At 56.6% G+C, this 19,429-nt stretch overlaps 1 protein-coding gene across 1 annotated transcript in view; it reads right to left on the reverse strand.

The window, feature by feature from the left end:
- Positions 1-19,298, reverse strand: part of SPTBN4 (spectrin beta, non-erythrocytic 4) — a 40,635-nt gene extending 21,337 nt beyond the window's left edge. Inside the window, exons 1-18 of the mRNA XM_088139596.1 lie at positions 19,159-19,298; positions 15,884-16,113; positions 15,065-15,216; positions 13,627-13,800; positions 13,149-13,240; positions 12,542-12,622; positions 12,157-12,272; positions 10,708-10,820; positions 9,978-10,165; positions 9,662-9,779; positions 9,411-9,569; positions 8,593-8,895; positions 7,665-7,815; positions 6,653-7,526; positions 6,339-6,476; positions 5,640-6,020; positions 5,068-5,449; positions 687-889 (exon numbers count right to left, since the gene is read on the reverse strand). Of these exons, the coding sequence (XP_087995722.1) occupies positions 687-889; positions 5,068-5,449; positions 5,640-6,020; positions 6,339-6,476; positions 6,653-7,526; positions 7,665-7,815; positions 8,593-8,895; positions 9,411-9,569; positions 9,662-9,779; positions 9,978-10,165; positions 10,708-10,820; positions 12,157-12,272; positions 12,542-12,622; positions 13,149-13,240; positions 13,627-13,800; positions 15,065-15,216; positions 15,884-16,043 (3,785 nt within the window). The 5' untranslated portion in view covers positions 16,044-16,113; positions 19,159-19,298. The remainder of the gene's footprint in view (positions 1-686; positions 890-5,067; positions 5,450-5,639; positions 6,021-6,338; positions 6,477-6,652; positions 7,527-7,664; positions 7,816-8,592; positions 8,896-9,410; positions 9,570-9,661; positions 9,780-9,977; positions 10,166-10,707; positions 10,821-12,156; positions 12,273-12,541; positions 12,623-13,148; positions 13,241-13,626; positions 13,801-15,064; positions 15,217-15,883; positions 16,114-19,158) is intronic.
- Between the last annotated feature and the right edge of the window lie 131 nt (positions 19,299-19,429).

Here is a 19,429-nt window from a genome sequence, read left to right on the forward strand (position 1 = left end):
AAGCACCTTCACTGCGGCCCTCCTCCATCTTAGCTGATCTCCGTTCTTGCTTGAAACCCAAGGCCCAGGAGCTGTGGGGAACGCAGCCAGACACAGTCACTGTGGGGAGACAGAAAGCCACCTGGCCTCTGGAAGAGAAACTGGCGTACCTGGGCAGGCAGACAGGTGGGATGGCTTCCCCAACCAGCACCATCTGAATGTGGCTGCAGATGGCCACAGCTCCACTACAGGGCCTCTCGAGGCACCCGGTTGGGAGAAACTCACGTTCATTCCTCCGAGGCTTGAGAGTGGGCCCCGCCCTGCATGTGGAGCCTAACCCTAACCCGTGGGTAAGACTCCTTCTCTGGCCTAGGAGCTTGGGGCATGCAAAGGCCCCTGCAGCCCCATGCCCCGTGCCATAGCCTGCATAACTGCATGTGTTCCCGCTGCAGCCGAGGGCCTGCAGCTAGACTGCAGCTGGGCTCAGACCGCAGGGAGAGTGGCAGAGAGCGGCTGGCAACCACCCAAGGTTGGCCTGGGGCAGGAGGAGGAACAGAGAGGGACTTCCCAGAGCCTGGGACAGTGAGGCAGAGAGGTGCCTGGCAGACCTGTTCAGCACACCCAGAGGGGCAAGGTGCTGGCACAGAAGTCTTCTTGGCAGGTCTTGTGGGTTTTGTACTTGGGGCCACTGCTGACCACCTGCTTACTTTGCCCGGAGGGTCTCCATTTTGTCCTTCACCCGCTCAGCATAAAGGTTGCCCTGCCGAATCAGGCTCTCGCCAGCCTTGACAGCCAAGGTGGTCTTTTGCATCTGGAGCTCCATGGTTGTCATGAACTCCTTCTGCTTCTTGATGGCCTTCTCCACCGCTTCCACTGTGGCGGGCAGCTCTGCGTGGGCCAGCGTCGCTTCCTGCAACAATTCCAAAGGGGTGGCTGAGGCCGTGGCTGTGGAAAATCCTCCTGCTTGTGGAGCTGCTCCCACTCAGACTTCCTGCAACAACCTCTGGAGCCAAGGCCAGCGGGCCAGGTGACCTCCAACTCCATCGCCAACAAGGCTGGACCCCCTCCCCACCTTAGCCCATTTGTTGAGGGCCTTGCCAAGGCTCAGGATGCCTTGCATAGATAAACCCGCATGAAAAATTGAAAGCAAAACCAGAAACAGATAAGACTAACATGTGGTGAAGAGTTTTAAAGGCAGGCAGTGGTACCCTGAATGAAGCTATGAGGCAGCCAGTTAGAAAATGCAGCACTCTCTGCGTTTTGCTCTAGCTGGAAAAGTCTTCAAGGGCAGGCCATGGAAAGACTGCTATGGTCAAGACTGGAGCTAACAGAAGCGCAGAATGTTACGCCACAATTTATTTCATACTGAAATGGAAGGAAAACACTGTGCGGCCTGCTTAAAAAAAGCAAAACAAGCCAGCTCAAACTTCCTGCATGGTGCTCACCACCCCAGCCAGGGGTGATTCAAACACAAAATCGGAGTGACCTGCTCAGACTTCTGGATACAATGGAAGTTGGATCCTGCTGTTTGGCCATACAAAGAAGGAAGGACGTTGCATGCCCTGCGCAAAGCCCTACTGTGGTGGTGCCAAGTATTTAGGTACTTTTGGTCCTGAACACCTTCTGTCCGCTGGAATGACTGCCCCTCATTTAGGCCCGACCACGACCAGCAGAGAGAAATAGCTGTAGGGTGGGAAAAGCAACTCCCAAATGGTTCCGAGCACACTCCCTACTTTACTTCAGCTTCCTAACAACATCTGTGGATCCAACTGCCCCCTTCCCCAAGAGATCCCTGCCCTTACTTGAACAAGCTGCCTTACTGAAAAACACTTTCCCAAGCGTTTGCCCAGGGAAGCTGCTGGCTTTCTGAATTTTGCTAGGAAGAAGCCAGTCATTCAGGAGCAGCATTTTTGTCGAAAGCAAAAGCACGGGGTCCACCCTCTCCCGAACAGCTGCCAAATGCCCATTCCCCAGGAGAGCGGGCAGGCCTCCTGCATTCAGAAGAGCCGAGGGCGACGTGCTCAATCCAGTGGCCTTGAGCGACGGGGAAGCCCCTGCAAGGAGAGTGACGGTGCAACTGCCAGCAGTCTCCACAAGGGGGAGCAGCGGGAGCGGCCGGGGAGCTCTCCGAAAGGCGAACGGGCAGCGGAAGGCGGGCGCGCTGCCCGAGAAGAGAACGGGGCAGGCCCCGGACCCTGCGGGCGCTGTGTCATGCAAGGTTGCGCTCAGAGTCAGCCGAGGCTTCTGAGAGATGCCGCAGACCAGCCAAGTTCGTTGGTATGTTAGAAGTAAAAGGAGGATCAAAGAAGCCAGAACTCTTCGACCCCATTAGCCCCCGTCTTCTCTCGGAAGGGAAATGCAGCCCTAGCTGGTCGTCGATGATGGGACAAGGGGGAGCTGGCGTTCAGGGCAGGCAAGGGGAAGGGAAGAAGGAACTTAGCCTTTTTAAGCAGTCTCCAGGGCCAGATAAACTGCCTCCCAGCAGATCACGAACTGCTCTCCGTAATCTCTGAGGTCTGGCAAAGCCCCAGGAGACTGGAGGGCACCAACATCGCCCCATCTTCGGAAGGGGAAGGAGGCGGCCAGCTTGACAACTCTGCTAGGCAAGGTCCTGCCACAGATGGCCAAACGGCAGGCTCGCACACACTTAGGTAAAGCATGCTAAAATTAATAGGTGCCAGCAGACACCTGGCAGACCGACGGAGTCAGACCTTCTTCTCCTTTGACAGAGTTACTAGCATACAGCAGTAGATGAAGGGGGTGGCACAGACATTCACCCAAGCCTTCAGCAGAGTGCCTCATGATATTCTCCTCAACAAAATGGTATTTTAGTTACTACCTAACCCATTCTTTGGTTAAAAGCACAATTACTAACAGATTACAAACAGCATCTATTTGGCCAACTGCTCCCAGCGGCCTCTGCCAAACTGCCATCCACAATGCAGGAAGCTGGGGGGAAGTGGGAGAGACATCTCTGGGCAGGCTGCGATTATCCCTCAGGTGCTGAAGGGCAGCGAGCTGCTCTCGTCTTCTTCGCCCTCCCCTGTTCAGATCAGGGCCCAGCCACAAGCGTGGTGGGCCTGGAGTTGTACCAACTCTATTGCTAAGGCAGAATGACGGGCATGGCACTTCTGCCCTGCAATGCCACAAAAAACAGAGAGAAAAGCCCGCCAGCTTCCCCGAGCATCCCCATGGGCAGGAAGGGCCCCTGCAAGGTTTCCTTAGGGAAGGCAGCAGCAGCAGCTGCTTTAATTTTAGATCTCCAGCCAGTCTTTGGCTCACTTGCTGCGCAAAAGGTTTCTTCTTTTTAAATAATTACATATGAAGCCTTATGTTGAGAATGGTCCTGAAATTTTTCAAGCACCAAATACCCAACATTGTTATTCTTCTGGCATATAAAAGGTTAAAACACACATGGAAAACTACCATATTTTATCTGAAAAGACAACAACTTGAATTTAAGGCAACCCCATCTCCCAAGGGAAGACTAGGTAGAACGAATAAAAACAGGCAGGAATCCTCTGCAATCACCAGCTCGTCAACCCCACCCATACATGGGTGCACACAGTGCTCCTATATATGTAACATAGTAGTGCACACCTGTCAGAAGTCGCACTTCAAGTTTATGAATGAGAAACTGATTAAAATCCCTCGTCCCTTTCTTGGGAGACTAAAAGAACTGGCTTGACTCTGCCTTTCTCCTGCCTGCCCTAAACCGGCTAGCCCTTAGTTAGGGAGCTTCGCGTGTCAACAGATGGTCGTCCCCACCAGTGGCATTCAGTGGAAGTCCAGCAGCACACCAAGACTCGGCGGTTAGGCGTGGCGGTGAAAGCTCCGCCACTTCCAGTGCGCAGCATTTCCAGGCCTTCTGTGGAGAAGAGAAGCCCCAACGACGGAGGCTCCGCATCTGCACGGCCAGGCCAGGCCAGGCCAGGCCAGGCCAGGCCAGGCCTCCCCGCCCCGCCCCGCCTTCTCCTCCTTTTACGTCCCACGTCAGCTGAACCGCTCCATGCATCTGATGAAGCGAATTACAGCTCAGGAAATCCTATTCCTTTTAATCAAATTTGTTGGCCAGAAAAGGAGCCATTTCTTATTTCTATTTACCAATTCAAGGCTCATGTCAGTTAATAAAAGGGTAAGCCAGGATGAGACAGAAGACGACTTCTGTTTGCACCGCTGCTTCCAGGAGAGGACATGGCCACATGCCGCTGGCCCTTTTGACAGCATCTCTTCTTGCACCCCGAGCCTCACCTGTTGTCCAGAAAAGGTCTACTGTTTTGTGAGGGGCTGAACCAGCTCAGGAATGCCGCACTCGGGCGAACCAACAGCGATCTGATTCGCGCCTCACACCAGGATGAAGGACCAGGTTCAAGCAACGCATTCAGCTACGTCCACTGCAGACCAGGTGACCGCATCCACACAACCTGCTGTGCCTGGCCAGTGTTAACCCTTTGTGAACCCACTCATCTGGTTAGTGCATGACTCAATTATTGTACAAACCCAGCAAAGGGATTAACTCAGTATCCAAACTCAGGGTATTGTGCCAGTTCAGCTGGGGTGAGCGAATCCGCCATGGAGCGAACACGTCCTGCGAGGCCAGAGACTGGTGAGAACTGAGCCTGCCACTCCCCCGCTGAACCTCAAATTGGCAGAAGTTGGCTTGGCTCCTTAACCCCAAGCCTCCCAAGGTGTGGAGACAAGCCCCAGAACTCCCAGTGGGGGCCAGACTGCTCAGGGACTGCCGACGAATCCAAGGGGATGGGGTTGGGGAAAGCTGGGCTAAACCCATCGGCGTGGCACGCAGCTAAGGGATCAGGGCCTCAGGCTGACAGACGGTGCAGACCTAGATGGGCCCTCATGGGCGCCACATGGCAGACTCGGGGCGACTTCCTTTCCTAGCAGGCACATTCCAAGCTCTCAGGGTAAGAAGTGTGAAAATCAGTGGCCTCCTCTGAAGCCAGGGAGGCATGCTCGTGGCCTCCGCCCTGGCACAACTTAAGCTGGGAGCAGCGCTGCTGAGGATCCAGTGCCGCAGCCTAGCTGCCACGGAGGAGGGCCCCCCAGCTGCTGCGCTGCAGCAAGGATTACCTGGTTGTACAGACAAACTTCAGCCTGCTTGGCATCGCGCAGGAAGAGGAAGAAGATATGTGCCTGCACCAAGACCTCCCGGCGGTGCTCCCACATCTCCAGCAGCTTGTTCCAGCCTACATCCAGCTTCTGCAGCCACTGCTGGAGAGAGAGGTAGGGCAGGTCAGCTTCCTCCAGTGCCAGCACATCGTTGACGGCCTGGATCTTGGCATAATCCTCCTCGTAGCGGCTGATCTCCTCCTTGAGCAGAGCGTGCTGGTGCAGCAGCCGCTCGGCCTCCAGGAGGTTGCCTGGCAGTTCCTCCGCAGGCGAGGCCACGGCTGCCTGCGTCTTCACCAGCCAGGTCAGGAAGCTGTCCAGGTCCTGGATGAACTGCTGCAGCCTGCAAAGAGACACCCGGGGGGAGTGAGAGGCTCCAGAGATGCTCCTTGCCTCGCCCCAGCCCTGGTCAGCTTCCCTGGCCTTCTCTGGTGGGGGCTGAACTCTGCAGCTCCCGCTGGCCCACCTGCAGCGAGGCCCAGCCCTCTACTCCTTCAGCCCCCAGCCCCCCGACTCTTTCCTGCCGGCCTGACCTGCTGGCTACGGTAAGCGAGTCCTCGCAGCCCTGCAGCGTCTTCTTCAAGGCCTCCCACTCCTCGCTGATCTCCTCAAAATGCATCAGGATCTCCACAGCCTGGGTGGGGTGGGTGTTGGCCAGCAACTCCCCCTCTTGCTGAAGCTCAATTAGCCGGGGCTCCAGGAGCACCAGGGCTGCCTCTATGGTGGAGAGGCGGCGCTGGAGGGACAGGACACTGCCCAGGTCGCCACTGCTGTACTGGGTGGACTCAATGGCCTTGCGCTTCTCCCGGATCTGAGACTTGATTTCTCTGCACTCCAGCAGATAGTTCTGGATCTTCAGGATGGAGCTGAGGTGATCCTTTTTCTCCTCCACCAGCTCCACCACCCGGTTCCACCTAGTCACACCGCAGGAATGACAAGTGCAGAAAGATCGTGGTGAGGGTGTGGGTTTCTCTGAGAGAAGGAACAGACGCACTCTAAGAGCCGGAACGTCCTCGGCTCGCTCAGCGGAGCAGAAGACGGGCCAAGGAAAATCCCAAAGGGAAACAGGGTCTGAAAGGACAGAGGAAGCAGTCTGGGGCAGCTGGGTCCCCGAAAGGTTTCCTGGGCGCAAAACGTGAGAAGCTGCCACTGTCCTGCCCCACGGCCTGGATTCAGGTCAGGGCAGAGAACACCTGCCTGCCTGACCTTCAGCTGGGCTGCCCTCTTCCTACCTGCTGTTGAGATGGTCCTGGCAGGATCGGACTTCAGAGGAGCTAGGGTGGCCCCCATCAACCAGCTGCTGCGCAATTTGGTTAACATCCAGAATACGACCCATCAGGCTGTTCATCTCCTGGTCGAGGCTTTCAAACCTGCACAGGAAGGAGGCGAAGTCAGCCCAACTGATCCTGAAAAGACAGCCCACCTGGACGTGTCAGAAGCAGCAACAGCAGGGAAAGACCTGCAAGGTGCGTGGGGCAAGCTCTGACCCCGCCCCCCGCCCCACCGCCTTATTCCGAAGGGCCCACTGCCTCCCCTCCCCGCCCACCGGTGCTGGATCGCCTCCACGTCCTCCAGCTTCTTGGGCACGTCTGTCCGGCCGAGCCACTGCTCCTTCTCATCGATCCAGATCTCGCAGGCGTTCACCTCGCCGAACAGGTGGTACACGGCCAGGGCGTCCTGCAGCCACTGCCGCCGCAGCACGGCCACTTCCGCCACCTCCTCGTACAGCTGCTCCACTTCCACAATGCGGATCTGCACGTCCATCGTCTCGTGGTACTCGGGGGCCAGGGCGGCCAGCTGCTTCCGCAGGGCCAGAACCACCGCCCGGTGCTTGTCAATCTCCTGCGCCACCCCCTTGTGCTTTCTGACCAGTGACCGGGTGGAGTGCTCGTCGTGCCCAAAGTCGTCACTGGAGACCAGGCGGTAGGCGTCCTGCAGCCAGGCCAGCAGGTCGCCCGTGTCGGCGCTGAACCGGTGGAAGCTCAGGGCCCCTTGCAGCTTCTGCAGGTGGCTGGCTGCCAGCCCCTCCAGCTTTTTCCAGCGCAGGCGCACGTCCCGGATCTTCTCCTGCACGCTGCCCAGGCCGAAGCGCTTTCGCAGCAGGATCTGCTCCCCCTGCCGCATGGCGGCCTGCAGCAAGGAACGGCGACCACTCAGCTCGCCTAGGAAAAGGTTGTGCTTGCTGAGCAGCTTGGCCACGCCATCCAGGTCCTTGCCGTAGCTCTGGGAGGACGACAGGATGCGCTCCTTTTCCCACGCCCAGGCCTCTGCCTCCTCCAACCCCTGGAGGAAGGACCACAGCTGGCGGGATGCCTCCAGCTCCTTCCGCCGCTTGGAAGCCAGCTCCTGCAGCCGCTCCTGGCAGCCTTGGACGTGACTGACCCGATTGCAGATAATCTGGGGGTCACAGGGCTGGTAGCCTAGGGAGGAAAACAGCAAAGGGAGTGAAAAGCAACTAGGACCCACAGTGAGAGTCTGCTTGCAGAACCTATTACCCCCACCTACAAACCCCTCCCGTGCTGCTGGGGGAGATGGGATGTAAAGCCGGTCTGAGTCACCTTGCAGTTCTGAGAACTTGAGGGCTGTGGCGTTGAGGGCCTGGACTCGGTCCCGCTGTGCAGAAAGATCAGCCTCCAGCAAGCTGTGCTTCTGCAGCAAGTCCTCCACTTCCAGAAGGTGCTTCCCAAACTCCTTCGAGGCCAGCTGGGCCTATCAGGGTGACCAAAGGCATGAATGCCAGTGACAAGACTCGGTGGCTTCTTTTCCCAGGCTGGGCACAAGCAGGATGCACTGTGGCTCACCTGCCCGGTCTCCCTAGCCACGGCAGGGCCTGCTGGGGCCACACTAAGCCTCTGCTCGCTCAGAGGATTGGCTGACTCTCCAGCTGGGAAATCATCAGGGTGGCCCAGGCCTGGGTACTCCAGGGCATCAGAAGAGAAGCCCGAGTCTGTGCGCAGCGTTCCTGCTGCGGAGACAGAACATGCCAGGGAAGTTCGGAACATCCCGTTCTTCCTCTGGACCAGGCCAACCTGACACGGCGTTCCGTGGAGCGCTCTGTCTCCAGCACAGAGGTTTGGCACATTCCTACTTCAACCGAAACCCCCACTGTGGACCCCCAACTTGGGTTTTCTTTGCTTTCTGCCTGTTTTGTGTTTTCCTTTTGTGTGATGCTGTACGCCACTCAGCGTTCTTTGGGTTACAAACACTGTAACACACATACACACGTACACACGAATACAGCTGGTGGGATTCAGCCTGGCAAAGTGGCAGGGGGCAGGGCCCCGCCCTACCCCATTCCCCAGCTGCTCTCCCCGTGTTATTGGGGATGGAGCCAGCCAAGATCAGGGTAGGCTCAAGGCCCACCAGTGCCTATAGACGGGACCTGAAGGGGTCCTCAGAGGGCCTGTTCCATGCAGATGCCCAAGGACTGCCCACCCGCCTGCCCGGCCGCATTCCCTCAGGACAGTGCTGGGGAGGCCCCCAGACCTGCATTTCCTCCATCCAGTCGATCATGTACACCATCTCCTGGAAGATCTTCTGCAGGGCGACGTTCTGTTCCAGCCGGACGCGCCGGGCACTGACCAACTCCGTCAGAAGTCCCCACTGTCGCAGGATGTTGTCCTTCTGGGCAATGATGCGCCGGCTGTCATAATAGCCCTCGGACTCCACTTCGTGGGCCAGCTCCAGCACCACCTGGATGCGCTCCTGGTAGGAGGAGATGTCTGCCTCAATAGCCTCGTGCTTCTTCATGGCAGCTTCTACGGCAGGCAGGTCACAGCCAAAGTTGTCCTGGGGAGGAGAAAGGGAAAAAAGCCAGCCCATGAGGAGAGAGAGCGCAGCAGCAGCAGAGCAGTGTGCTCTTGCCCACGCACAGAGTGCTTTTCAAGCAAGCGCAGCGACTCTCCTGCCTTCATACGGAATTTGGAAATAAGGGCTCCCTAGCCGAGCTCTGCGAACTCATGCCTTGGAGCTGCCACGAAGCCCTGCCCTCCTGGTCCCGAAGGGCTGCCCTGGCTCGTGAGCAGAGCTGACCCGCGTCCGCCCTCCTAGTCCTGCTTCGGACCTCATACTGGCTTCGTTGAAGCCTTTCCACAAGCAGTCAGCTGTCCCCACCAAGGCCAGCAGCCCCCCCCCCCCGCTTTTAGAAATATACCCCACAGAGCCCAGCTCCGGAAATTTCTACCGAAGGACAGTATAAAGCTGCTGTGCTGGACACCAGTGCAAGAGGAGGGTCCTCCACTGGGATACCCCAGCCTGGTGCTGGCTACTTCCCAGCCCACTGCAGGCCACCAGTCTCTTGCTACCTGAGAGACCAGCCGCTGGTTTTCATTCAGCCACGCTTCCCGCATGACTGCCTTGTGGTCGAAGCGCTGGGCCAGCAGCTCCAGCTTCTCCTGGCGGATGAGCTCGGTGCGGAGGGCCACTTCCCGTTCATGCTCTGCCTTCTCCAGCCGCGTCCAGGCCTAAGAGAGATCGAGACTGAGAGAGGGAGAGAGGGAAAGGCAGGGCTGCGCCTGGGCCAAGAGAGGCTGGACGGCTGCGCTCCTCTGTTCACCTTGTTGATGTCCGAGATGCTCCTTCCCTCCTTGGGGATATAGAGTTTGCGATTGTTGGCACGGAGTTTGCTCTGGATGGAAAACAGCAAGACCTCCAGGTTCCCCTTCTCCTGAAACCTGCAGGCAAAGGGCACGGGATCAGCCTACTCATGGGTGACCACCCTTGCCTGTGGACGAAGCCCACTCAGAGCAAGGCAGGGAAGGTGGCAGCAGCCTTGCAGAACCAGAAGGAGCCACGAGCCCAAGTGGGAGAAAGCGGCCCTCCCTCTGGCCTCTGGCAAGGCTGCTGGTCCTCCCTCGCGTGGCCACGCTCACTTGATGGGCTTCTCCAGGGTGCAGAAGGCAGTGAAGGCTTGCAGCTGCTGTTGGACCCCAGCCAGGGAGTTGGCAAACTTCTGGCTGGTGATGATGGGGATGGTTATCTCGATCCACTCCAATAACTCACTGGCGAGAGACTCATACCGCTCTATGATCTTCTCGATCTCCAGCACTTGATCCAGCACCTACACAGGGGAAGGGGAGATGCCTTTCTGAAAATGCTCTCTGCCAATCCTGCCATGTGAGGAAGCCTACACAGGCGCCACCTCGGCACGATTCACTCAGCCTCCCGTGCAGTCTTGAGCGCCCCTTAGTTCCTCCACAACAGCCACCCAGCGCTGTAAATTCCTCCAGGCGTGTGCCCTTGGGAACTGATGCCCTTCACCAGGCCACCTATTCCAGAGCCCAGGGTCCATGTGGTCACCCAAGAGGCCCTGGGCAGCCCCAGCGGTTCCTGTCAGACACTCGCATCCTTTCTGGAGCAACAAGAGCTCTCACAAAAGCTGGACAAGGCCCCTTCCTTCTAGGGTCCGTTGTGAGCTGCTGAGCATTCCTCTGCAGGAGGATTTAAAATATCCCATGGGGGGCGGGGGGGGCTTCCTTCCTTCTGCAGCAGCAGCATGGCCCTGGGCTCAGCCGAGTCCCTGAGTCCCCGGAACGCCCCTCCCCCAGCACCGTGGCAGCGTGGGCAAGGTGCCTCTGGGAGCGCACATCTGTCCGGGTTCACCTTTCCTATCCGCTTCCCCTCCACAGCCAGCGCCTTCATCTTGGAGAAATAATGGTAGAAAGAAACCACGTAGGTTAGAACAGACTTCTCGTCCGGATGCTCCACGTTGACATCTGCAAAGGGAGGAAGGAGGTGAGAAAGGGCAGAAGCAGGGGAGGCGGCCAGGGGGGTGTCGAGGGAGAAAAGACTTGGGGTGGGTGGACTTTCCCCCTCCAATGCAGGCAAGGGCTTGAGGGGCAGAGCCCATACAAGTTCAGACCCTCACCCATTCCTGGAACTCGCACAGAGATGCGTGGACATCCACCACCTGGCACCCCACCCCAACCCATCCCGCAGGCTGTTGTGAGAAGGAAACGGGAAGAGGGAGAAGCGCGTTTGCCTCTTGGGTCCCTGAGGGTGCAGCAAGTGGGTCCTTGAGCGCTACTCTGGGTTGGATCCTGGCAACGGCCCTCTGGGATCAGCAGGGATAGACCTGCCTGTCACCTGACTCCTTCTTACAGGAAAGGTGACAGGGCTGGGTGCCTTTTGCACTCAGAGCAGCGGCTCTTCTGCCGAGCAGGACTTTGGCCCGAGGACCCCCAAGGACCTGCTGCTGGGGGCTCAGCACCACTCCCCCCAAAAGGCCAAGGCAGGAAGCAGAACCAAGAGGCACCTCGGGCCTCGCAGGCCCACCGCTGCACCTGCCTCCCAGGCCTTTGCCCAGCACCCTTTCGAGCAACCCAAGCGGCAGCTGCCAGTCGTTCCCCACAAAAGGGCCATCATGCCCTGGAGAGGAGCCGCTTCAGTCCCACGCCTTTGAACCAGCGCACTGAGGACTACTCAGTCAAATGGGCAGAGAGGCCTGCTGGGGAACAAAACTCTGGCGCGAGGAAAGGGAGGAGTGGAAAGTGGGACCCCAGGCAGATTAAAAGGCAACCCAGTGAGCAGGAGCGGAAATCTAATCCTGGCAAATCAGGACATTTTGATTGAAATGCAGAGACCAAAAGGGGCAGAGGCTGTGATGCACAGATTGGCAGCAGACAAGAGAGGACCCCGTTTCCCTGTGTGACTGAGGCTGAGGAGCTCCTTCCCAGCCCGGTTCAGTTCAGTCTCAGCGAAGAACAGGGCAGTGACCCGGGCAGACCAACTTGGCGCTCAGGTTCCTGAGATCACGCCTTCTGCTCCTCTGCAACTCCCCAGCTTTTGAACCCGTGCCTGGCAAGAAGCGCCTGCACCTGTCACAGAATGCTGGTTGTGGCAGAGCTCGGGACTTCAAACATCACCCAACAGCAATGCCAAGGACCCTTTGCAGGTCAGGGCCACCGCCCACTCCTGGAGGCTGAGAAGGGGGTTCCTTTCCACAGGTGCCATAGCCAGGAAAAGACCTGCTCCAGGCATGGGACCTCTCTGGGCCCCACTGAGCTTTTGCATCACTCTCCATGCCACTCAGGGGCTGATTCGAGGCATTACCCTCTGGGTCCAGCAATTTAGCTAGACCCAGTTGCTGCTCTGCTGTATTGAAGGCCTGCTGGAGATTGTAGACCGCGTTGGATTTGGTCAGCTTCTTGAAATCAATAATATCCGGCCTGGGGAGGAAACGGAGAGCCTCCTGAGGGGCAGGGCCCTATCCAAGATAGGAACTTGCATCTGATGCAGAAGGCATTCCTGATGGCACTGAACCCACCGGTAGCCTGGGTCAGTGCTCCCATGAGAAACCCAGTTTATTTTGCAGCCAGCCAATTGCCAGCTCCTGCAGGAGACAGCACTCCTGGCCCCCCAATCCCTGGCTGGAGAGAACAGCCACTGGACAGCGGTCCTTTGCACCTCTCCATAACTCCCCTTGGAGCCTCCTCACCTGTGCTTGTGGATGAGAGCGCTGAAGGCCAGTCCATCCCGCCAGCTGGTGGTGAAGTTCTGAATGTTAACTTCGGGGTAGCTGAAAAGGGGAGAAGTCTGTCCATCCTTCCGCAGTTTAGGATGGAAAGGGGCTCTTGCTGTCCCCCCACCATGTCAGCAGGCGACTGCAGCAGCAGCAGCAGCAGCAGGGCCCAGGGACCACTTGCCCACCAACAGGCTGCCTGTGCAGGCCCAGGCATGAGAGGGCATGTCTTTCCCGTAGCGCTTCTCCAGAGGCCCCTGATGCCGGAAAGGCTTTCCACCCCCAAGGCAGCCTGACAACCAGGAAGATGGGGAAGGAGCCAGGAAGGTCAGGCGTTCACTCATAGCAGCATCCCACCCCTCGGGTTGGTGGGAACTAGGTAGCCTCGTACTTCAGTGACACATCACAATGCTGCTATTTATTCTCTTGCCTGTAAACTGCCTTTTAAATCATACGGTGAGAGAGGATCTTTAAAAAAACCCAACACAATAAAATAAAAAAGGTGAGCGATCTGGCCATGCCAAGCTAAGGCTCGGCAAGCCACAGGACTTTGCCATGGCTACATCCCGCCCCACGCACTCACCCTGCTGTCTTCATCTGGCACCAGAGCAATAGAGCATCCTTGGCCGAGCGGGTCTCTCGGCTGTCTTCTGTTTCAATGTTAATCACCTGGATCTGGAAGGAGGAAGCAGGGGATGGGTGTCTCTCCCTAAAGCTCACCTGCATCCAGCCCGCCCACCCCCCAGCTTTCATTTCCATAATTGTCTTCCCTGACATGCCTTCTGGGGAGGAAGATCCAATCCAGCTGGTTCCCCCGGGTCTCCTTGGCCCGGGATGTCTATGCTTCCCCAAACTCTCTGTCTGCCTATACAGGCTGCTGTTCCAGCTGTTCCTGCTTCTGGAGGACTCAGGGAGACAAGGCAGTCTCCAGGTTGCTCCAGGCCTCACTTGGATGCCATCAGACCTCCAGCAGCAGCTGAGTTGCCAGGACACAGCCTCACTAGGGGACCCAGCTGCCCAAACCTGACCCCACGTCCTGGGGCTCTGCCCTCTTGCCACACCTGGAATCTCAGGATGATGGTCCAGATGAGGCCTAGGGTCAGGCGGTGGTTGCCATCCACAATGTCATGAGAACCCACGTTCTCCAGGTGGACTCGCTGCTCCTTCAGGAACTGCAGGGCTTTGTCCACGTTTTCCAGGGAGTGGATCCGCATCCTCCCCCGGGTGGGCTTGGGCTGCCACAGAAGCCAACAAAACATAACATGTTCCCGCCAGGGCACAGTCCAGGCACAATAAGAACTGACAAGTAGAACTAACAACGCTTAAAATTGCACAAAAGCAATAAAATCAAGATACACCAAGTTCTGTTTCTAACTCTCAGCATAAATAACACTTACGTAGCTATAAAATCCTACACCTACAAACCTGCCATCTAGCTATGCTTGTAAGATTTACCGTACCCTCTAACGTTGCCAACTCCCCTTCTCAACCCCCACTCCAGCCACGCAGAGAGCAGCCTGCCCAGACGCTCCCTCCTTTCTCCTTTCGCTCCTTCCCATACAGAGCTCAGCCCCCTGAGACTGGAAGTTACGCAGCAAAAATTCAGGCTTCAACTGAACCCTGGTGAGACAGAGTGGCTGTGGGTGTGGGGAGCCTCAAGATCTGGGGGTTTATCAACTTTGGTTCTTGACGGGGTCGCACTACCCCAGACAGACCCGGTGTGTAATCTGGGGGTCCTCCTGGACCCACGACTCCTGTTTGAGGAGCAGGTGGCAGTCATGGCTAGAAGGGCCTTTGCGCAACTTCGTGTTGTGTGGCAGTTACGGCCCTTCCTCGATCAGGAGGCCTTCCACACAGTCACTCATGCCCTGGCCAGCTCCCGGTTGGATTACTGCAATGCACTCTACATGGGGCTACCCGTGGAGAGTATCTGGAAGCTACAGCTGGCGCAGAATGCAGCTGCGCAGACAGTTCTGAATGCCCCCGGGGGGCCCATATAACACCGCTGTTACGCGAGCTGCATTGGTTGCTGGTTTGCTCCCGAGTCCAATTCGAGGTGTTGGTTATCACCTTTAAAGCCCTTCATGGCACAGGACCAGGTTATCGGAGGAGCCGTCTCACCCATTATATCAGCCCTCCCCACTCGGACCGGCAGAAGTTCCCTGTCATCTTGAATGTTTTAGTTCTTTATGTATAGGGCTTGTTTTTGTAGTTTGACTTTTTAATTAATTAATTAATTTTAATTAATTAGTGAGGGTATTTATTTTTTAACTGTTTGTGGGTTTTACTTTCATTATGAGCCACCTAGAGTCACCCGCTGGAGGAGATGGCCGGCATATAAATTAATTAATTAAATAAATAAATAAATAAATAAATATCAAGAGGGCTTCTGACCATGTCAAAAGTGCATCCCCCTTTACAGTGAGAGACGCACACAACTGGCCACCAGAGGCAGCCACCCCATCCGTCCTCCGTGAAGTAGCCAAGAAGCACCCCTACCAGTTGCTCCCCAGACAGAACCTCCAGCAGCTTGGTCAGGAGGTAGCCATCCCTCAGGTCTGTATAGAGGTCGCCAATTCGGCAGGAGACCTGGCCCAGGTGGGAGTTGATCCACTTGGTGAAAGTCTTCTTCTGCACTGCATCGCGCTCATCTGGCAAAGTTCACATGCGTTAGGCAGACCCCTCTCACTGCAGAGAGAGCCGCCCTCCTCCCCAAGGACTGGAACCACAATGGGCTGTCCGTCTTCAAGGGCACCGCTTGGCCTGAGGGCCATCCTGCCTGCCCCAATGAGCTTTTCATTTTCATTGGCCAAAATGCCAATGGGGAAGGGGCCACAGCTGCAGCCACAGGGCACTTCTCTATAATGTTTTTAAAAAACAGAGAGGTGTCAGCCACAGTGGCCCCCAATCCCAGAACCTGTTCAGCATTACCGTCCCACTCTAACCTTTTATTCACAGAGACAGCTAGAGCCTTGCAACCTGGTTCTGGCAGCCATGCTGGCCAGAGATTCTTAGGAGGGGAAGTCGAGCAGTCCCACCCCACCTTGTTCCATGACTCAGTGTCAAGCGCGCAGCCCTGCAAGCCAAACCTTGGCTCTATCCTCCCCACATCCTCCATGCTTCAGGAAGACTGTGTGCCATTAAAAAGATTACTCTAAAACAAAAAACCTCTTCTTTATTTAAAAATTCATTGGTTGCATCACCCCGGAGGGGAAACTCGACCATCCAGCCCCTCCCCATCTGCAAGGTATCCTTTCCCCTTCAAACCTCATAATAAGGCGAGCCCCGGATGGGTGAAAAGCACGTCCTCGGACCTACCAGCGAGCGCCTTGATCCGTGAGCATTCAAAGAGCTTGAATGTGGCGGTGGCCTCCTCCCGAGGCCGGGGCTGGGGGTGGTCTGTGCCCTCCCACCGGGTACTGCTGAATTGCTGCTGGGCCTCCAGGTTATCCAGCTGAACTGGTGTAACGTTTGCCATGTTGCTGCTTTCTGGGAACCCCACAAAGGGGCGACATGAACCCCTGAAGCTGTGCCGGCCGGTTCACCTGCTGAGTTCAAAATTCCAAAGAAATGGAGAAAATACAGCTGTTTAAAAGTGGGTACCAGCAGGGTAAACATGCTTTGTGATGCCTAGACTAAGGCTTTACCAACTGGACAGTTCTATGATGAGGATGTAGGATGGCTGGCAGGATCCCGCTCCCTTGCAACCAGTCCCTAGCATAGCCAGCCAGCCACAACACAGGAAAATGCAACAGTCCACGCAACTTGGTGCTTAGCCCTTTGCGCCCCCCTGGGGGAGATGGGATGGCAAGAGCCGTGCTATGGGAGAATCTAAGAACTGCCCTCCTGGCACAGACCAAAGGCCTGTTTGAGCCAGCACCCCCTTTCTCTCAGTATGCCACCAGAGCTCTGGAACCCCCGGCTAGACATCAAGGCAGCCAACCGCCCTCACTAGCTAACAGTGAGGGGCCCCAAATGCTTCTGCATATGAAAGCCCCTCAGAGCCCAGGAGTTCCCTCTCTTCCTCTAGGAACTTGTCCGACCCGTTCCAGTGATCGGGTGTTAGAACTGGCACCCACAGAACGGAAATCTGGGATACCAGCTGCCAGTTTAAATTCTGGAGGGGAGGCTCCTGAGAGGATATGAGAAGTGGGGGTGGAAGGGCAGAATCTGACCCCAATAAAAGCCTCTACCTGTTGAGTGGCAGGCTTGGAATATATATAGTTATTGCTAGGAAAGCATTAGGGTGAGCAGCCTACAAATACTTTATGAAACAGAAGTTACTAGAAGTCATTTTGAAAGCTAAGAGAAAACTCCAAGGAGGTTAATTTAAACAGTCTTAAGGGAACCTATCTACAATTCATTTTAAGTTATGTAACAAACGTTAACTCAATATTTTGTTTAAACATTAAAAAGATGCCTGGGCTGTCCTAAACCTTCCCTACAGTCTATCCAGTCATGTTGCTTTATACAGGCTGAAAGAAATAGAAAAGCAAAGGAATTTCCAAATCTTAGTGGTGGCAGAAAAATCAATGGACTCTTTAAAGAGCTCCCTAGATTATTGCAGGCTTGCTTTAATTCTGAAGAAGAAAGGACAGTGAGGGTATGCAGCAGCAAACTAAAAAAATGCCGAGTTGCATTAAAGGGGATCATCTTCCTCTGCTTCCCCTGGATTTCCATCCAGCATTATGGAAGAGGGAGAAAAGGTTATCTACAACAGGCATCCCTGAATGAACCTCTGTCCTGTTCTCAAACTCCATATGCTCCAAATCAGGCTTCCCACATTTCTCCCTATCCATTCAAAGGCCTTCTAGGGCCCCGCCGGGTCCCCCTGGCCCAGGCTGTGCCCTCCATTCCGCCATGCCTCATTCCTCATTCACTGTCCCAGCACATCCTGACCAACTACTTTCCCCCATTGCTTGAGTCCTCAGCTCCAGCATTCTCCGCCCTCCGAGATCTCCTGCTCCCTCAGACGATTCTGCCCTTCCACCTTGCTGCCCCACATCCCTAGGACTGCTCCCCAAAACCCTGCATGATGCCACCTTCACAGCTATCATCAAATGTCTCTCAGGACCCCTGATTTCATGAGACCACACCCTTTTGTGGAATCTGGTAACTAGCCTCAGCCCTCATGGAACTAAGACCACTTCATTTTCACCGTTTACCCATTGTGCTAAATTCCAAAGTGCTCTTCCCCTTTGCCCTGGTCAGACTGTGTCCACTCTTTAAATGGCAGAGGAAGATGCTGGAGCAAGTTCAGAGGAGAGCTGCCAGCGTGATAAGGGGTCTGAAAACCAAGGTCTTTGCATGCTTCGCTTGCAAAACAGAAGACCAAGGGGAGAAGATGCCAGAGCAGCCGGTGAATACCTAAAAGGCCCTCCTGGGCAAGAGGAAGCCAGTCCAAGCTGCCTATTGGTCACAGCTGACTCAGGATGACAGACAGGACCCGTCCATGGGCAGTGATAAAAAGCCAGGAGTCTAATCCCCAAAACAGCTGACTGGGATGGGTATCACGCATGCTTTTGATTTCAAGGGGCAGCAAGTTCTTCCGCTTGGATCACCAGCAGGGGGAATGGTGGGCTGGAATGAGCCCCTCCCAGAGCAAAGGCCAGCATGGACTAAAGCACTCCACCTCTGGAGCCCGTTGAGCAAGGGGGAAAGCAACTGGGGGAGAAGGGGCGGGGGAAACACCCCCTTTCTTCTGAGGACATACTGGTTTCACCTGATCCCCACCACCTGACATGCCTCTTTGATGAAATGCAGGTACAGCACACGGGGCTGAGTGCGATGCAGGGATTCTGAGCGGAGCTACTCACTTGCTCCTGCCCTGTAGCAGCCCCAAAACCCCAGGATGGGGGTGGAGGGAGGGCTCCTGGGGGAACATCCCTGCCCAGCAAGCAGCTGGGGTCCCCTTTAGGGGAGCAATAGCTCCTTTCATCCTCTTCCTAATAATACTTGCTGACCCATTTGGATATCCCAAATCCACATGTCAGCCCAAATTTTGTCAGGTTTTGGAATCTGAAGCACAGCGCTTGCAATGCAAAAGGAGTGGTGCAGTTTCATCAGGCCCCATGGAAGGGAAGGAACTCGGGTCCCTGGCCCTTGTTTGGTGCACAAGGGCACAGCAGGGACCTTCTCCTTGTGAGAAAGGCCTGGATGATGCCCCCCCCCCCCCGCACACCATTTAAGGCTTCCTTCCTCCTTTCCCAGGGTCAGCCCCAGGGCAGGGCTTGGAAGACGCCTCCTCAGGTTGCAGAGGGTCCTGCCCCACCAAGGCCGCCCAGGCAAGAGTGACCCTTCTGCTCCTCGCCCGTCCCGGGGGATGTGGCGACTTTCTACCGCATGGACGGCCTGGCTCCGACGGCCCTCCTTCTCTGAGCGCGCCAGAGCTGGGGGCCTGGAGGTGGGGAGGCGTCTCCTGGGTGCCCCCGACCCCCGGCCTGTTCTCTCGCCTCCGGAGAGGCGTTACAGGAAACAGCCTCCTGTCCTCTTCGACTCGCTCCCATTCCGGTCGTGTCGTCAGCCCCTTAGAGCCCGATGGGTGTCCCTTGGGCCTCTTCCCGGGAGAACAGCTGCGGCCTGGCCAACCTCACCTGCGCACCAGAAACCTGCGGGGCCTCGTCCCTCCCCGCCGCCCGCAGCAGCAGCAGCAGCAGGAGCCAGGCGGCCTCGCCCGCGCGCCGGGCGAGATGCTGGCGAGAACTCTCGTCAGTGGTCGCAGAAGCAGGGCGAAGCAGTCCGGCAGTGCCCGGCGCAGCGTTGCTATGCCCCTCTCGCTATCGCCATCCTGGCCGAGCAGCCAATCCAGGAGCGCCGATCAGTCCCTCCCAGAAAGCCGAAGAGAGCCCCCCCCCCTCCCGCAGC

The sequence above is a fragment of the Python bivittatus genome, unplaced genomic scaffold, assembly GCF_059951505.1.
Source record: "Python bivittatus isolate LINGU-HERP-01145 unplaced genomic scaffold, Pbiv_v1 ctg000310_np1212, whole genome shotgun sequence".
Classification (NCBI taxonomy): Eukaryota; Metazoa; Chordata; class Lepidosauria; order Squamata; family Pythonidae; genus Python; species Python bivittatus.